The following is a 17,283-nucleotide window of genomic DNA, read 5'->3' on the forward strand; positions in this document are numbered from 1 at the left end:
GTTGAATTTGTTCTGAGTATTGACAGAAAGATTGGCGCAATATTGCAAGAAAATCTGATTGATTTATTTCATTGTGTAATCCATCATTTCTTTATTGCTTTACAGAATTGCAGATACTTCATTTTCTTTTATCCACCTGTGAACCAAACATAACAACCCTCTCCCCCTTGTCTTATTTTCTATCTAATAGATGGCATATTTAACCCTGTAGGAGGAATCTAAGTTAACTCATAACCTTATCCAAAAAAGAATTTTTTTTAATGACCCTAAAGAAAGGGGGGGGGGGTAATTGGAAGGACATTATAGTTGTGATTGTGATACTTTAGAACTATTTGCAAGAATTATCAAATTTGTGTGGAGTGGAGATACAATTTGATATAGTATTTTTTTTATACTAAGCACATATTAAAGAGCTTTAACAATTAAAACTTACTTTTTTAATTGAATCTTGATATGGTCATGTATTAGTCATGTCAGTTGGAAATATCATTTCATTTCTATATAATTTTATAATAATAACTAAAGTTTAAAAACTAAATCAATATGCTGTTTTAACATATACCCAATTTATCAGTCTGTAAGGAAGTAATGAACTTTTTTGAAATTTTGAATCACTAGGTATTTAAAATCTATTTTTGATTTATTAAAATTTTTAAAATTTAATTCCCATTTTGGATAAAACAACAATCAACAAACTTTTTTACTTTTTATCAAGGCTAGTAATATTATCAAAGTTGACCAAAAAATCTAAATATTTTTTATAGAATTTTGTAGTAAATAAAAATACTTGAATGAAAGTTTGATTGGTTTTGCAACAAAATGTCCTAAATTAAGTTCAAATAAAAAATCTGTGATTCTCTACTTTTTATTTAGAAAAGTCAAAATAATATGTTGAATAAACAAATAAAATATTATATTTTATAATCCTTAAGTAAAGCATGTCTTAATTGTGTGTAAAAATTTTACTGGTTGATAGATATATCCATTATGTAAGGCATATAGCACCATGGCATAAAAATCTTCTATAAACTGACAAATGTTTATTTGAAATACTTTTTATGCTTCAAAAAAGCATGAAATTAGATTATATCACTATATGATTTTTTTTTAAAATTATAATAAAACTCACAAATAAAACCTCATTTGTTAAGCTTGCCTAAACCTTTAACAAATGCAATACAAAGCTGGTTAATTTGTGTTTTGGTTTTACCACAAAGCTTACTAAAACTGTGAAAATAAAATGACAAGAGAAAAAGAAATAATTTCCCCCCATCACAACTAAAACAAAAAACTCTGAGAAAACAGAAAATTTGGTAATTAGCACATATTTAACCCTTTGTTGATGGCTATATTATAAAAAGTCAATATAAAAAAAAATTATCTGAAATCTAAAAATATAAAACACAAACACCAGAAAAAAATGACAATAATCAGAGCTGCTCTTTTGATGTTTTTTTTTTTAATTATGGAAAGTTGCATGAAAATATTTGACAAAAAATACATCACATTCAGTATTTGATAGAAACCATTTAAGTAAATAATGGTAATAATTGAAAATAAACATTCTTAAATTGAGCCATTATCATCAAAGGGTTAATTGCACCCATCATGAAAGGGGTAAAAGTGCAAACATTGCAATATTTTGCATTACTGCAAAATGTTCTTTTTATTTGCTACTAAAATGCTCTAAATACCCGTTTTATAAATGTAAACATTAGAAGCAATCATAGTACAACCAAAAAAGAATAAATCCTATAAAGAAAGTCATAATTTTAGAGAGAGAAAAAATGGATATTGTATCTATACATAAAAAAAATGTTAATGGAGATAATTAAGCCTCTATTAAAAGAATATATATACAAATTAAAGTATTATAGAATATTTTCTGCAGATATAAAAATCAAGAATTTAGGATTATTTCTGTTTTGTTCCCTCCCCCCCCCCCCATATAAAAGTGTTCAGACAAGATAATTTCAATTTATTAAGTTGCATTAAAAATTAATAAGATAATATATGATCTAATACTCCCATGGTTTTGAAGTGACCAAGTAAAAACAAAAAAATCATCCTTTAGATTGTTTGATGTAAAACTTAACAACATTTTTTTCAAATCTTAGACTTTTAGGATAGTTAACCTAATTGAAAGATTATGTGCCAATAAATGCATTTTCCTACATTTTTGGATAACAACAAAACTTTACTAAAATATTAAACAAATAGTAAATCGTGTGTATGATAAACATACTTTCCAAGTTTGGACAGAATAGAAGGCGGATGGAAGTAGACATTTAAAACAGATTTGCTTTATACCATATACGAAATTGGGATCTACTGCAGTTCACGGTAAAATATTGCTGGTAACGAATATTGCTAAAAATTTATGAATTTTAAAGGCTGCTAGCTGCCAAATGGCTGAGCGTACATATCATACTCGCACACTGTTTTAAGCGGCATAAGAAGGCCTACAAATTTTCTGGAATAGCCATAAATCCATAATGCATAATTATCTCGCAGTGCAGAGAAATGCGCGAAAAATACCTATTTTACGCGGTTTTTCTTCAGTGAAACTTTCCCTGTGCATCATAGGATCTTGGCTATTCCAGATTATTTGTAGGCCTTCTTATGCCGCTTAAAATGGTGTGCGGGTATGATATGTACGTTCAGCCGTTTGGCAGCTAGCAGCCTTTAAAATTCATAAATTTTTAGCAATATTCGTTACCAGCAATATTTTACCGTGAACTGCAGTAGATCCCGAAATTGTCTTTATCATTTTACAACAACAAAAAACATAAAATTGTGGAGAGATTATTCATTAAAAAATATATTGATCTTTCTCCATATTCAGATACAAGAACAATACAATAAAAAGAATAATAATCCACCTGTTACCTATCCTTTTTTTTAAAAAAGGAACTATCACCTACGTAAAAAATGATACATCTTTGTAAAACTACATGTTATGTCCGCTTGTAATTTGGTATAATTGTTTTTATTGCAATTTTACTACCAATGCCAAGGAAAGGTGGAATATATTCATAATCTATTTTAAAAGAAGACCTACACAAATTTCAGTTCCGATTTTAGTACTTCAATATCATTTCCTCTTAACGACACCATGCAAAATTACTAAACTTGTCTTATCAAAATTCATATAAGATTAAGAAAAAGAGGACCTAGATGCACTGTTAGGACTTCACAGACAAAGGTCGTGTAATAAAAGGGTTGGTTGTCTGTTGGGTGTTACTTAACCTAATATCCGTTGGCGCTAGAGTATTACATTCTATAACAAGCGGATGATGCTATGCTAGATGATAGAGAATCTCACCAAAATGAGATAATAAACCAGTTCCTCTTTTGTAAATATAATAAATTTTCAACACATTTAAAGCAGAATTTTACATTGTTGTTTGTTTTCTCTATCACCTGACCAAATCCGTTGCCAATTGTAGAATAATTTATCTTTCCTTTAATGTTGGATGCGTACAGTCTACAGGCAAATCTGAAATAAATAAATGGCAGTTAGATCCAAAATTCAAAAAGTGGACCATTCATCCCCCTCTCCTTAACTCAAAAAAAAATTAACATGATATAATCATTGTATTGTTTTTTTTTCAAATGATTTCATGATTCCATTAGGGTTTCATCATCTTTGTAAATACGACCAGCCTAGAATTAGTAATACAAATAATAAGAAAATAATAATCAAAATTACATTTAATTTTTTTTTGTGTTATAATGAAAGAATTCTGTTGTTTACGGTGATAATTTATGCACTTACAAAATGATAGCATTTGCTTCAATGTTTAATTTAAATGCAAATGTGTCTTTTCTGTAAACGATACAAACCAAATATTTTTCAAACAATTACAGTTAACATGCTTTTTGATTTATTTTAGATTTAATTGATGATTTAAATAATCAGAAAAAAAGTTTGACCAACTAAGGCCGATTTAATAAAGGTATCCAAATTCTTTAAGCCATTGAAAGAGAGAACAGGCTTTAATTTGGGTCCATTATAATTTGTTCCAATGTTCAGGGGATCTAAAAGGATAAGACAATGGCCGATAATTGTGCTTTCCCAATGATGATACACAAAATTAACATTTCTTTAGATTATAATTAGTGGTTAAAAGGTTTGGACACTTGACTTAATGAACCAACTAATCAAAATACAATGAAAGTCGCCAAAGCCAACAAATAAGAAAACGTTACTATAAAACTTTGTGGACTTGTGTAATAAACAGCTAAATGTTCCTATCTGCCATTGTTCTCTATGTTCTTGATTTTATATTGTATTAGACTAAATTTGCCTGTGAATAATCTGTTGTTACTCGGATATTCCAATACATTATGTCACAGTTTAGTTTGTAGCATCAATTTTTCATTAATTTACCAAACATTACATACACTCCAAAATAAAATTTTCAAAAGCAAAGCTTTTCTAGAGGTCACATTGTCAGTGATGTAACAGTTGTTTTTTTTTTATAGGAAAACACCTCAATTCCAGATACTTTAAAAAAGAACATTTAATAAAAATAGCTTAAAAGTATGATAAAATGATTAAACTTTTAATGAAATTTCAAATTAACAATTTTCTTGGAAAAGGTGCTTTAATGGAGGCGTGATACTTTTTTTTTGAAGGAACCAACATTGCTCTGGTTTCTGTATTCTAACATGAATTAATCCCTTGGTCCCCCGATATACATGGATAAATTAAAGCATAAATGAGTGGAGTATGTAGATGAAAGGTTTTCACAGTAATTGCATTCCAAACTTAAATGGAAACTTAACATGGAGAACTCGTAAACCAGCAAATTTTGCATAAAAAAGCGAAACTTTTCTATAATTAAGCGCAGTACGTGCTTATGTCCTTCCGGCTGTCTGAATTTGTTGGATCTTTTTGTTAATTCAAACGTGTTAGAATAATCCTGTAGATTTCAAACTTTGCATAATGATTTCTATAACACTTTGGTGCGGTTTTGAAAACTTAGCAGTTTTAAAGTCAGTACGTTCAATTAACCTTTTTAACAACAAATTTTTATGTGATATAATCATCCAATTGATCTGAATTTTAGAGTAATTATTCCAATTACAATAAGGTACACTATTATAAGCGAAGTATCTCTATAATCACGTCCAAAAAATGTCAGTATGTCCTTAAACAGTATTATGTATTTAAAAAGTTTTGCAACAATTTTACGTACAATTTTGTCAAAACTTATATATTTATATTTTTCATCTTCAGTTCTGGCACTCTCCTAGAGTTAACGTTCATCTGTCATACCGTTTTAGAGTTTTGCTTTTATGGATGTTTTCATCGTTGTATAATTAGAGTTTGTAAGAAAATATATTTTAAGTCGGTTATGAATTTTTTGTTTATTGCATGCAGGTGCATGAGTCTTATAATTTATTTAACAAAGTTAAAGATTAATAAAATATAAGTAAAATCGTTGGTTTATCGAATAATGATTTTTTTTATTTTTATGTTGTCTCGTATGAGCACCTAACTAACAAGTTCATGTTCTTTCTCCCTCTTTCCTTATCCTCCTACTTTTCATTAATAACCTTTGAAGAGACGGTATTCCCATAAATCCACCAAATATTCGATTAAAGTATTAGAATCTGAAGAAAATAGTTTCTAGAAAATATGAGTTTTAAAAATCAAACAAGAGTGTTCATCTAACATTTTTCATACTCAAAATTTTTAGAATGTACTTTATTTGCGTAAATTAGAGCTTAATTTCATATTTCATCAATGGTTACCTTAAGATCAGCTCTAGTTTAGAGTATTAATCAGTATTTTTTTTAAGTATTTTAATTGACAAACCCATAGCAACCGTATTTAGAGAGACAGATTTGATTATTAATTATAATTTTCATTCATTTCAAAATTGTTACTATTGTTTTGAAAATACAATTTAGGGAAATATGTAAAGATAGAGGGGACAATGTGCTGTTTATTACGCTAGAACCCAAAGTTTTATAATAACATTTTGTTTTTCGTTGGCTTATCAACTTTGGGGATTTTTAATGAATTTTAATTGGTTGCTTTATTAAGTTGAGTGTCCGAATTATTCAACCACTAATTGTAATCTACCTTTAGATTCCTGGAAATATGTTAGCATTGCATAGTGAGGCAAACAAGGAAAAAAATAAGTATTGTTCAATATAGCAAACACAGGTTTAGGAGTCTAGGAACTTATTCTTCAAATTTTGACAAACCTTTCAGAACATTCAATATTTTTAACCGGCAGATGGATATACTTATTGATTATACAGATTGATAAAAGTTTGAGTAATAGATTTAGATAATTAATAGTTTTATATTAATTGGTAGATTTAGGTTTGTAAATTTAGATATGTATATGGACTAAAAATTATATGAATTTAAAATTTCTTAAAACTTTTCTAAATTTTCTTCTTCTTTCTTTGACTGAGATATTACCTGGATCCTGGCTCCAGATTTCGGAACTGGAAAACCGGTTTAGAGGTGGTGATATTTCTAACTAAATGCTGGACTGTTGTTCCATTGCTAAGACTTTCCAGCTTGTACAGCTCTCCATAGAATACCTGGCATTCATAAATAGATGCAGAAGGATAATATTAACAATACAGAAGCTCTCTATTGTGCCCATAAAAAAGAATTCATATAATACAAATGACCAATGATAGGCCAATACTAAATTATAAATGGAAGGCCAGTATAGATTTTAATTGACCAAGGGTAGGTTAATTAGACGTCAATTTTTGATATGCACTATCAAAATAAACTACTCAGATTCTGTCTATGGAATGTCATTGATCAATGATCATTGAACTATTTCAAATTCTAAATAATATAGCTTGGATATATTAATAATATACAGCATGACCCTCAAAAAAGTATTTTTAAGCATCTGCAGCCCTTATTTCTCAATGAATTATTAAAAAATGCATATGTCCTATTCTCTATAGTATTCCACGTAAGTAGATAAAAAAATATTTTTTTTACCTCCATTAACACCGGAGATTTTTAGTGCTAAAGTTTTGAAAAAGTGACTGAGGAAAAAGTAACTTTTAACATGATACGACTTTTTTAGCAAAATTAAGCTAGAAATCCTTTTATTTTTGTTACTAGCAGAAACTTTATACAAAAATGAAATAAAAAATTTAGTTTTTTAGTAAAAAGCATTTTTTTACACATATTTTTTGAGTCTTTTTAGTTTAATGATATTTTGAAAAACTTACTTATTAGGCAAAATTGTTTAAGATTAAAAAACCAAATAAATCTCTATGAATATAGCAGGAAAATTGTTTTTGTTTCACAATCCTAACTTTAATAACAAAAAAGTTATAAAGAAAATAAAAATAAAACATAATGATTTTTTAGTCTAAAAAGCTTAATTTACCCCTTATTAAATAATTGAGATGTCAGAAAAGTAGGCGGAGCAACTGTCATAATTAATCCTTTTCTATAAATAAGGGTTAATAAATAACCTAAAATTTGCAAATAATCAATTCATTCAGTAGTATTTTTTGCCATTAAAAATTGATATTTTTAGGTGTAATAAAAAAGAAATATTTAGTTAACTTGTTTTTCTTTATGTCTCATTATTCAATTGCCAGAAAAACATAATATAACCATCCAAAAAATAAGAGAAACAAAAAAAAATTCTTTTTCTCAGTCACTTTTTCAAAACTTTAGCTCTAAAAATCTCCGGTGTTAATGGAGGTAAAAAAAATATTTTTATATCTACTTACGTGGAATACTATGGAGAACAAGGACATATGCATTTTTTAATAATTCATTGAGAAATAAGGGCTGCAGATGCTTAAAAATACTTTTTTGAGGGTCATGCTGTATATATATATAATTTGTTGGATCATGGAAAGAAACTATGTAGCGGGTGTCGTCGTATTTACACAGTAGCTTTTAATAGGTCATTTTAGGTTAGGTAAATGTTAATGATTGCCCTGCAGGTTTAGGAAATTGGCCCCACAGAGTAATAAAGCCTTCAGCAGGGGCTAGAAATAGAAGATAAACTACTATGGGAATACGAAGAAATCCTCTTCTTCGTTTCCTTTCCATGATCCAAATTATTTGTTGGAAAAATAAGGTATATCAAATCGAAAGCAACTTAAAATATCAAAGAAAATATACCTGTTCCAAACCACCATCGTCCCCTGGCAGGCATTCAATTGAAATCTGTTAACAATTTAGAAAATAACTTTAAATTAGAATTAGGTTTTTAATTGTAACTAATAAAGCTTCTCTATAATTATACTTTTAACTGCTTCTTCTGTTGATTGTAATGTTAACAAGGACAATTCAGAAGTAGCGTAGCTATGTAAAATAACAAAATAAACATAAAAATACGTAAAGAAATACGCATTTTAACTTTTACTATCCCTTTTTTCTCTTTCCTTCTCTTGTTATAATCCTTTTTTTCACTTTCTCTCTTCTCTCTTCTTTTATTATTATTTTGTTTGCCCTGCTATTTTAGATCATATATGTTCTTGTTAGACATTATTAAATAAATCTTCCTAATGCATTATTTAGCATTTCAAATTGTTTAACTTCACCTTGTAATGTAAAATAAATAGGATTGCACATTTTCTTGGAATCATTGCTACAAAACTTTTTGATATTTCATTAAATTTTTGGCACTTTAGGAAACTTAATTCGAAATTGAATAAGTATTTTTATGAATTTGTGATTTTCATAAATGTAGAGGGCTAGAATTATGAAAGATAGTTTAATATTCGCCCATTCAAAAATAACAAATTCTATTTAGGGATTATTTGGATTGTTATTATGAAGTTATGTTTTCTTATTTTATATATCTACAATATTTTAATAATATCAACTGCTTTACTAAAGTCTAACCTACATTAAATTAAAAATGATAGGATAAATATGATATAGTATATGTACTTCTTATTTTGATTTAATTTTATTTAGGTTACAAGGTACACAATCAAATTAAGATTAAATGATTATTATGGCCCTCTAGACAACCAACTATTTAAACTTTTGGATATAGGGCCTTTCTTGTAAAGATTATAGAGTTACTAAACTTTCTAAAGAGTTACTATATTTATATATGAATCATAGGACAATTTGAACATGCCTAAATTAACGATCAAACCCTTTAGTTACAGAAATATAATTAATGAAAATATTATTTGTCTCCTTCTATTTTGAAGCACTGTTAGTATAAGATTAGTATGTATAAGATTAATGACCTAATTTCTAAGCAAAGTTGTAAGTTGTGTCTCCTTAAATGTTTTACAAAAGTATCTTTTAATCTCTAAACACTTTAAACTATCAGGGAGAGAAGAATAGATATATAGGTCAATAAAAGATATAATAAGCTTCTTTGTAAAGAATTTTGTATGTTTTATGTTTAAATCGAAATAATAGAAGGATTAATATGTCAAACAATGTCCCCCCCCCCCCACCCCCACCCTATCGTATTTCAAAGATAATTGAAAATAAGGGGGTTAGTATTTTCCTTAAATTAAATTAGGTTTTATTAGGCACCTATTAAAATTTCTGAACAATGATTAGTTTAATAATAAAGAAGAGAAGTTTAATGGGTCTGGGTCTACAATCAGTTACTGTTACAATATTTGAAGTTCAATGGTATAGAATGATTTTACCACTGTCCTTGTCAAAATTTAACTAAATAAGATTGTAAATTTACAGTGCAATAATGCCTTTTCAAATTCAAATTTCATTTCAAATCTAAAATGATAGAATAGTTATTTCTCGCATTGTATTATAAACAGCTTCTCTCGGATACAAAGTGTACAATTATAATATTAAAACCAGTTTTTAGCCCCGAGATGCCGAAGGCACGGGCTAAAAAATTGGTTTTAATCTTATGATTGTAGATTTCTATATTCGTAGAAAACTGGATGTAATACGATGCTAGACATAATTATGATGCTGTGAGAATTGGTGCAAAAAATATGACGTAACAAAAAAATAGCCAATGAGAGGCCGTTATTGACCAATGGCGGCCACTACCATTGCCGCCATTGGTCAATAACGGCCTCTCATTGGCTAATTTTTTTTGTTACGTCATATTTTTTGCACCAATTCTCACAGCATCCATAATTATTTCGTATTGCTGAGAACCGGTTCTAATCCACCGGTTTCGAATGAATTCGAGAAAATGATATTAAAATAAATAAACCAGTTTGTAATAATAAGAAAGTTTTCTCAAATTGTTTTGAATATTTTCCATTAGGAAGAAAATTTTAATATTTTTAGCTGTGGATCAAAACTGATTATTTAAAGTTCCAATTATTGTATTAATTAGTTGACTGTGAAGGAAGAATGATAATAATTAGGGGGAGGATTTAAAGTTTCAAAGTAATTGCACTGTAGTTCTTAATTAGTATCATAAAACATAGGGATACAGAGATAGGTCAAAACAAATTAGAAAACAAAGAAAAAATACTCTAACCGCCTCCATTAATTTCTCTAGATCTTGCTAGGTTAGGTTTTATTGGTTACAAGGAGCCCTGTAGGGTCAATTCATTGCAGGTATAGACCCCTTAGGGTTAGAGACATAAGGAAATCTACTACCACCATATTTTTTAAAGTCTTTTCAAAAATTAAGGGGGAGGTCTTCTTCTCTCGCTAGGCATTTTAAGGAAAAGTACCAATATGTGACATTAAAATTGACTCTTGGATACTTCAAATTATATTCTTAGTTGATGGAATGTTCCTATTATATTCAAATCATATTAGAAAAATACTTTTTTTTCTGTCATTGTAAATAAAGATATTTGAAAAGTTTGAATAATTTTTGCACAACAGTTTCTTCTCCCTATTTCTTGCTTTTATTAGTTTGTAAGTGCATTTATTGCTCATTATTGATATAAGGTATGTGCATATGGTAAGGCTAAATATTTAATACAGCTAAAGGCCATTAGGTGAATAATTATCAATATAAAGCTTTTCTATAGAAGCAACTTATAGTGTCTATAAAAAAATTAGGTAGTACAATTCAAATGACCGATGATAGGCAAGTATACATTTTATCATTGGTCAGTTAAAATGTATACTGGCCTATTATTGGTCAATTGTATTGCATGACGTCATTTTTGTATAAGTAATAAAAGCTGCTTCTTTTCTGTGATGTATATAGAAGTAGTAACCTACATTAACAATCATCTTTTGAGATCTTAAGGAACAACTAAAGTTTTGTATGTTTATCCGAAGATATCTCGTAAACGGCTGGACCCCAATCTGTACACAATTTGTTGTGAAAGTTTAGTTATGGTCCAAGGAAGGTTTTAGGACGAGGATTCTCATATCCATTACTGAAACAAACCTAACCCAAAATAATAATTTTTGTATGTATATTTCCTAATATATTTTTTTCAAAATTTGATTTGATTATATGAACTCTGTTAAGTATAAATTAGGTCAAGTTTATTGAGTGCAGTTGCTGGACTATCTATAATCAATCTATACCATTTTAAATATATTGTAAACAATGACGATTATGTTCAATAACAGAAAATATTTTTTTAATAAGTAATTTAAACTGGGGTAATTATGATGAATATTATATTTGCGTACATCTAAAGTAGTAAAGATTTTTTGACTGAAGCTTAAGATCGCAATATCTACTGAATCAATTTGGTTATCTTGTTCAGAAAAGCTTTACATGTCTCTTGTTATGGTTTTAGGCTACTTTATTTTAAGTTTTAAGGCTTAGGATTGTTTAAAGCTATTTTTAGCCCCTTTCTAGCATCTACATGAAAGTGAAACAAGTAGCGAAGCACAAAATCTATTATAAAATAGACAAACGTACAAACAGTGGCGTGCGAACCGAAGGGGGCATTTGGGGCAATCGCCCCCCCCCTAGCGACCAAAACGCCCCCCCCTGCCCCCCCCCCCCCTGCCAAACAGACAGTTACTATTCATTAAACCTTACCAAATTTTTAAATTATTGTAGAAATTAGGTTATAATCTTTTTTCACTGAACATAACAAACCAGGTAATAGGAAGTATTTTATTTTCTATAATATAAACTTTTTACCAAAGAAATTTTGTACATCACCAATGATGATACACAAAATTACCCCTTATATAGATTACAATTAGTTGATGAAATGTATGGAAACTCGACTTAATTAACCAACCAATCAAAATTCCATTAAAGTCTCCAAAGTTGTTGAGCCAACGAATAAGAAAATTTTATATGAAATATTGGGGACTAGTATAATAAATAGCCCAAAAACACCTCCCTCCCTGCATATTTGAAGAAAAAAATTTGCGCTTCGCGCCCTTCCAAATGGTTTCTGCTTTTTATCGTATTGTATATTTTGTTTTTATTTCTATAAAAACATTTGTAAAAACAAATATTTAATCAAAAAGTTATTTTATATAAAAAAGAAACAGCGTTGATATTTATCTAAGCCTTTTTCTCAACACTGTATGTCTGTCTAAATGAATAACTATATATGATGTCATTTTATTTTCAGGATAAGTTTATCATTTTTTTGTGTACATACCCTTACAAAAAGACATGTTTTTTTTTATGGCAATTTTCATTAAAAACCCTTAAAACTAACTACACTCTATATTCCTAACTTGATAAAATACGCCACTCTTGTTGTCTTTAATTGATTTTAGTTCAAAGGGGGAGTAAATATTTTTAGGTGCGCTTCACGCACCGCCCTTATAAATCCTTGGAAACACCACTTAATAAAAAATTAACAGAGTTTTAAAGTGCCATTTAAAGAGGGTAGGATATGTTGATATAACTTTTTAGCTTCTCTATAATTTACTATGGCTGTCAGTACGTAATGATAAGGGGGAAATGTGATTTTCTCAACTGCAATTAAAGATAGAAGGCTAAAACTTAATGTTAACATTCCCATCATTATGGAGTATAATTAACTATTAAAAATTCATTGAGGTCGGACTGCTGTTCAGGACGTTTTTGGCTATTTTTTGTATCTTTTAAATTTCGGGTATAGTGCCTTTTGTGACATTGCCTCTTAAGGTGCATTTCGTCGTATTTTCACAGTAGCTTTTCACCTATTTATAGCTCCTGCGGGGCCAATTGCCTAACCCTGCGGGGAAATCACCTGACCTAACTTAACCTAGAATAACCTATTAAAAGCTACTATAAAAATACGACGAAATGCCCCTTAAGAGGCGTTGCCACAAAAGAGACTATACCCCAAAGTTTTCCATATTTCTATGATATTATATATCTGTAGATGAAAGGACAAGTAATTTTTTTTATTTTTTACATAGTTCTTTATATCTTTGGTTTTTATGGTACGATAAATTTTTTTGTGGATTATAATATTAAAAAAAATAAAATTTCTTGCTGTTTTGAGCATCCAGTATGTAATTTACTTTGACTGTCATCACACAACATACAGGAAAAAGGATTTGTGACTTTTTCTACCTAAAATATATATTTATTTCAACAGATGCTCTTTAAATCTACTTGTCTGTATTCTTATTAATGATTTTTTGTGCTTTGCTACTTAAAGATGTTGTTATCCTTGTTGTCATACAATAAAGAACTTTTAAAATCAGTTTTACATATTAGGTTAATTTTTGGTAAATTATTTCTAAAATGAGTGTTTTTATCTCCCCCCCCCCCCAAAAAAAAATTAATGGGGTTATTCATCCTTCCTGCTGAGATTTTATAACATCCCCTTCCACCCATAAAAAATGTTTTGTGGGGGGGGGGGGGGAGGTTAAATTATCTCATGTACTTTTTTTTCAAAGATGCTTTCTAGCTCCCTTCCCTTCGGTCACTGCAAGGGTGGGGAGAAGGAATGGGGGAGAAGAGATGGGGGGGGGTAAGAGATGTGGGATATAAATGGGAAATAGGGAAAGGAGAAGGGATGGGGAAGAAGGGATAAGAACTAGAAGGCCCATAATCAAATAATCCCACCCCTTAAAACGCCCTTATTTAAAATTAGTATATATAATCAAAATGCCCCCCCCTAAAGCAAAGTGCCCCCCCGGGGCACTTTGATTTAGGGGGGGGCAAAATTTTACAAAATCTACAAAATGCCCCCCCCTAGACAAAGTGCTTCGCAGGCCACTGCGTACAAAGTGAGTTATTGAGCAGATTACAGACATTCAGACATACATACATACGGACATTCAAATTAAAGAGTAGCTTCATTAAAAATAGAAAGGAACCATTTATGGTAGGGTAGCTAAGGTTTTTTGATGGTTATATATAAAGTAATATCATTTCTCAGGTAACCTAAATTAAAAAATTAACAAATAATTGTAAACTAAGTTGTTTTCATTCCTGTTTAGGTTCTGGATCTTCAACTGTACAGTTCAACATTTCTCCTGGTTTACCTGGATATAAATAAACTTATATAATTTTTTCATGAAAAAAAGAATCTACAGCGGGTTTTATATGACTTTGCAAGGACATGCCGGAATTACTGATTTAAATTAGAAATCACCGCCCTCATGGTAATACAGTAAAATTAGAGAAAATAATTTTTGTGTGATCTAGATATGTAACAATGTATTTTGTACATAAAAAGCAGATTCAGTAGGTTCTAGAAATAAGATTATTCTATATAGGAAAATAAAGGAGATAAATTCTGGTTAAATTGGGTTGTCGTTATACAGCGTAAAAAAATCTTAAGCGCGTACATATAGACATGATATAATTATAGAGAATCTGCATTAATAAAAATAGAAGTTACTCAACAACTAATTGATTCTTACTTGATGGTTTAATATGAAAGATACAGGGTGCTGTTTGATATCCCACAGAATTCTCACCAAAGCACTGCAAACTTCCATAATCATCTAAAAATCAATAAAAAAACACATCAAAGTGTACGTTTTTAATTTTGATATTGTAATAATCCTTTGCAGGTTTTAGGCTATATTTCTGAAACTAATGATAGTGCCTAAAAATGACGTCATAAAATACAAATGACCAATCTTAGGCAGTGTACTTTTAAATTGACTAATAGTAGGTTAATATGGCGTCATTTTAAATTGACTAATGGTAGGCTAATATGGCGTAATTTTTTAGACACTATCATCAGTTTCTATATTTCTTCATAATTCCTTAGTACCGTATATTACTTATCTATACAGTCCAATTAAAAATAAATCTAAACCAAATTGAACAATGTATAATATAAAAGTTTAAATAAAGTTACCTCTATTCCTAACAGAATATTGGACATGATAACCAGAAATTCCAGGAAGGTTTAGGTACTCCTGAAAAAATATATTTTTTTATATGGATTATAGGTATATAAATTGATTTATAGATGAACTAAAGGCTACGTCCCTACAGGCCTCTAGTGGCACTTAGTAGTACCAAATTGGTTATGGAGGAGTAGTCGACCCTTCACTTTTTGTTTTAATTTTTGAAAAGTGTTAAAATTGACATACAAATTGCGAAGGATCATTTTAAAATAATTTATTTTGTACTTTACAAACCTTTTTAAATCTTAAGTGAATAAATAATCTAACGTACTGTAAAAGTAAATTCTTGAGGCAAGAAATTGTTAGTAGCGTAGCTACTCTATATTTTATATATGGCCTTGCGTTCAAAAAAGTCAATCTCTCTCCTCTCCACCGTAATTTATAACATGGACAAGCCTATTAGTTTATACAACTCACCAAAAATATATAATTAATATTATATTTCATTCCAATAAATTCTTTTCTTAGCTGTGCGATAGCTAAATCGTTATCTTAACCTTCCAATTTTGCCTTTATCAAAAAGAATTTTTCACCTAATAACAATTTATTAACTCATAAACATAATTGTCCTTGTTATATGTTGTTTGAAGAAAGTAAGAGTTAAGTTTTAAACAAAAGTTTTGTCTGGCATTAGCTAAACTTGGATAAGCCCAGAACCACAGAGATAGACTAGTTGAAAATAAATAATCTTCTCCCAACTCGAAATCTTGTACACTGTGATATTAAGGGTAAAATGGTGAAATAACAACCAAAACGTCTCCCTCTCCGGAAATGAACAGATATCAAGTTATCAACATTATTTTTGTTTTATACTAATTTTAATTCTCATACATTCGCTTGCTTTTACTGTGATTACTCATTGAATCAGAATAACAACAGTCAATTGAAAAACCAAAGGTTTTCCAATCAATGGTGTTCTTCCTGTTTGTAAAACTACTAGTTGCTTCGTTCCTATTCTCTTTGGGAAAGCGGAGAGGTCAGGAAAATATTCTAAATCAACCCAAGGCACTGTAAAGAATAACTAATTCGAACCAGTAATTTACGAGATTTTTAACTTCAGACAAATAAAGTATGTATATTTGGTTCTGCTGATCTGAATTTAGTAAAACTGCCTGGCATGGTGGACATAATAAAAAAACAGTATGATAATTACAAGATTAGGTTTTCTACAAAAAATGATATTACCTTATATTGATTTGTTCTATTAAAGAACCAATGTAGAGTAATGTTGGGAGGGTTGGCACTGATAGGACAGGATACAATCTAGATAGATAGATAGATAGAGTAATGTTGGGAGGGTTGGCACTGATAGGACAGGATACAATCTAGATAGATAGATAGATAGAGTAATGTTGGGAGGGTTAGCACTGATAGGACAGGATACAATCTAGATAGATAGATAGATAGAGTAATGTTGGGAGGGTTGGCACTGATAGGACAGGATACAATCTAGATAGATAGATAGATAGAGTAATGTTAGGAGGGTTGGCACTGATAGGACAGGATACAATCTAGATAGATAAATAGATAGAGTAATGTTGGGAGGGTTGGCACTGATAGGACAGGATACAATCTAGATAGATAGATAGATAGAGTAATGTTGGGAGGGTTGGCACTAATAGGACAGGATACAATCTAGATAGATAAATAGATAGAGTAATGTTGGGAGGGTTGGCACTGATAGGACAGGATACAATCTAGATAGATAGATAGATAGAGTAATGTTGGGAGGGTTAGCACTGATAGGACAGGATACAATCTAGATAGATAGATAAATAGAGTAATGTTGGGAGGGTTAGCACTGATAGGACAGGATACAATCTAGATAGATAGATAGATAGAGTAATGTTGGGAGGGTTAGCGCTAATAGGACAGGATACAATCTAGATAGATAAATAGATGGAGTAATGTTGGGAGGGTTGGCACTGATAGGACAGGATACAATCTAGATAGATAGATAGATAGAGTAATGTTGGGAGGGTTGGCACTGATAGGACAGGATACAATCTAGATAGATAGATAGATAGAGTAATGTTAGGAGGGTTGGCACTGATAGGACA

At 29.8% G+C, this 17,283-nt stretch overlaps 1 protein-coding gene across 1 annotated transcript in view; it reads right to left on the reverse strand.

Annotated features, from left to right (window-relative positions):
* The window catches only part of LOC145332726 (fasciclin-2-like), a 110,672-nt gene that overhangs the window by 23,004 nt on the left and 70,385 nt on the right, over nucleotides 1-17,283 (reverse strand). Inside the window, exons 21-27 of the mRNA XM_080177772.1 lie at nucleotides 16,409-16,486; nucleotides 15,172-15,232; nucleotides 14,726-14,809; nucleotides 14,292-14,344; nucleotides 8,141-8,185; nucleotides 6,446-6,570; nucleotides 3,464-3,499 (exon numbers count right to left, since the gene is read on the reverse strand). Coding sequence (XP_080033898.1) covers nucleotides 3,464-3,499; nucleotides 6,446-6,570; nucleotides 8,141-8,185; nucleotides 14,292-14,344; nucleotides 14,726-14,809; nucleotides 15,172-15,232; nucleotides 16,409-16,486 — 482 coding nt within the window. The remainder of the gene's footprint in view (nucleotides 1-3,463; nucleotides 3,500-6,445; nucleotides 6,571-8,140; nucleotides 8,186-14,291; nucleotides 14,345-14,725; nucleotides 14,810-15,171; nucleotides 15,233-16,408; nucleotides 16,487-17,283) is intronic.

Source organism: Acartia tonsa, chromosome 11 (assembly GCF_053477335.1).
Source record: "Acartia tonsa isolate MP-2025a chromosome 11, ASM5347733v1, whole genome shotgun sequence".
NCBI classification, from domain to species: Eukaryota; Metazoa; Arthropoda; class Copepoda; order Calanoida; family Acartiidae; genus Acartia; species Acartia tonsa.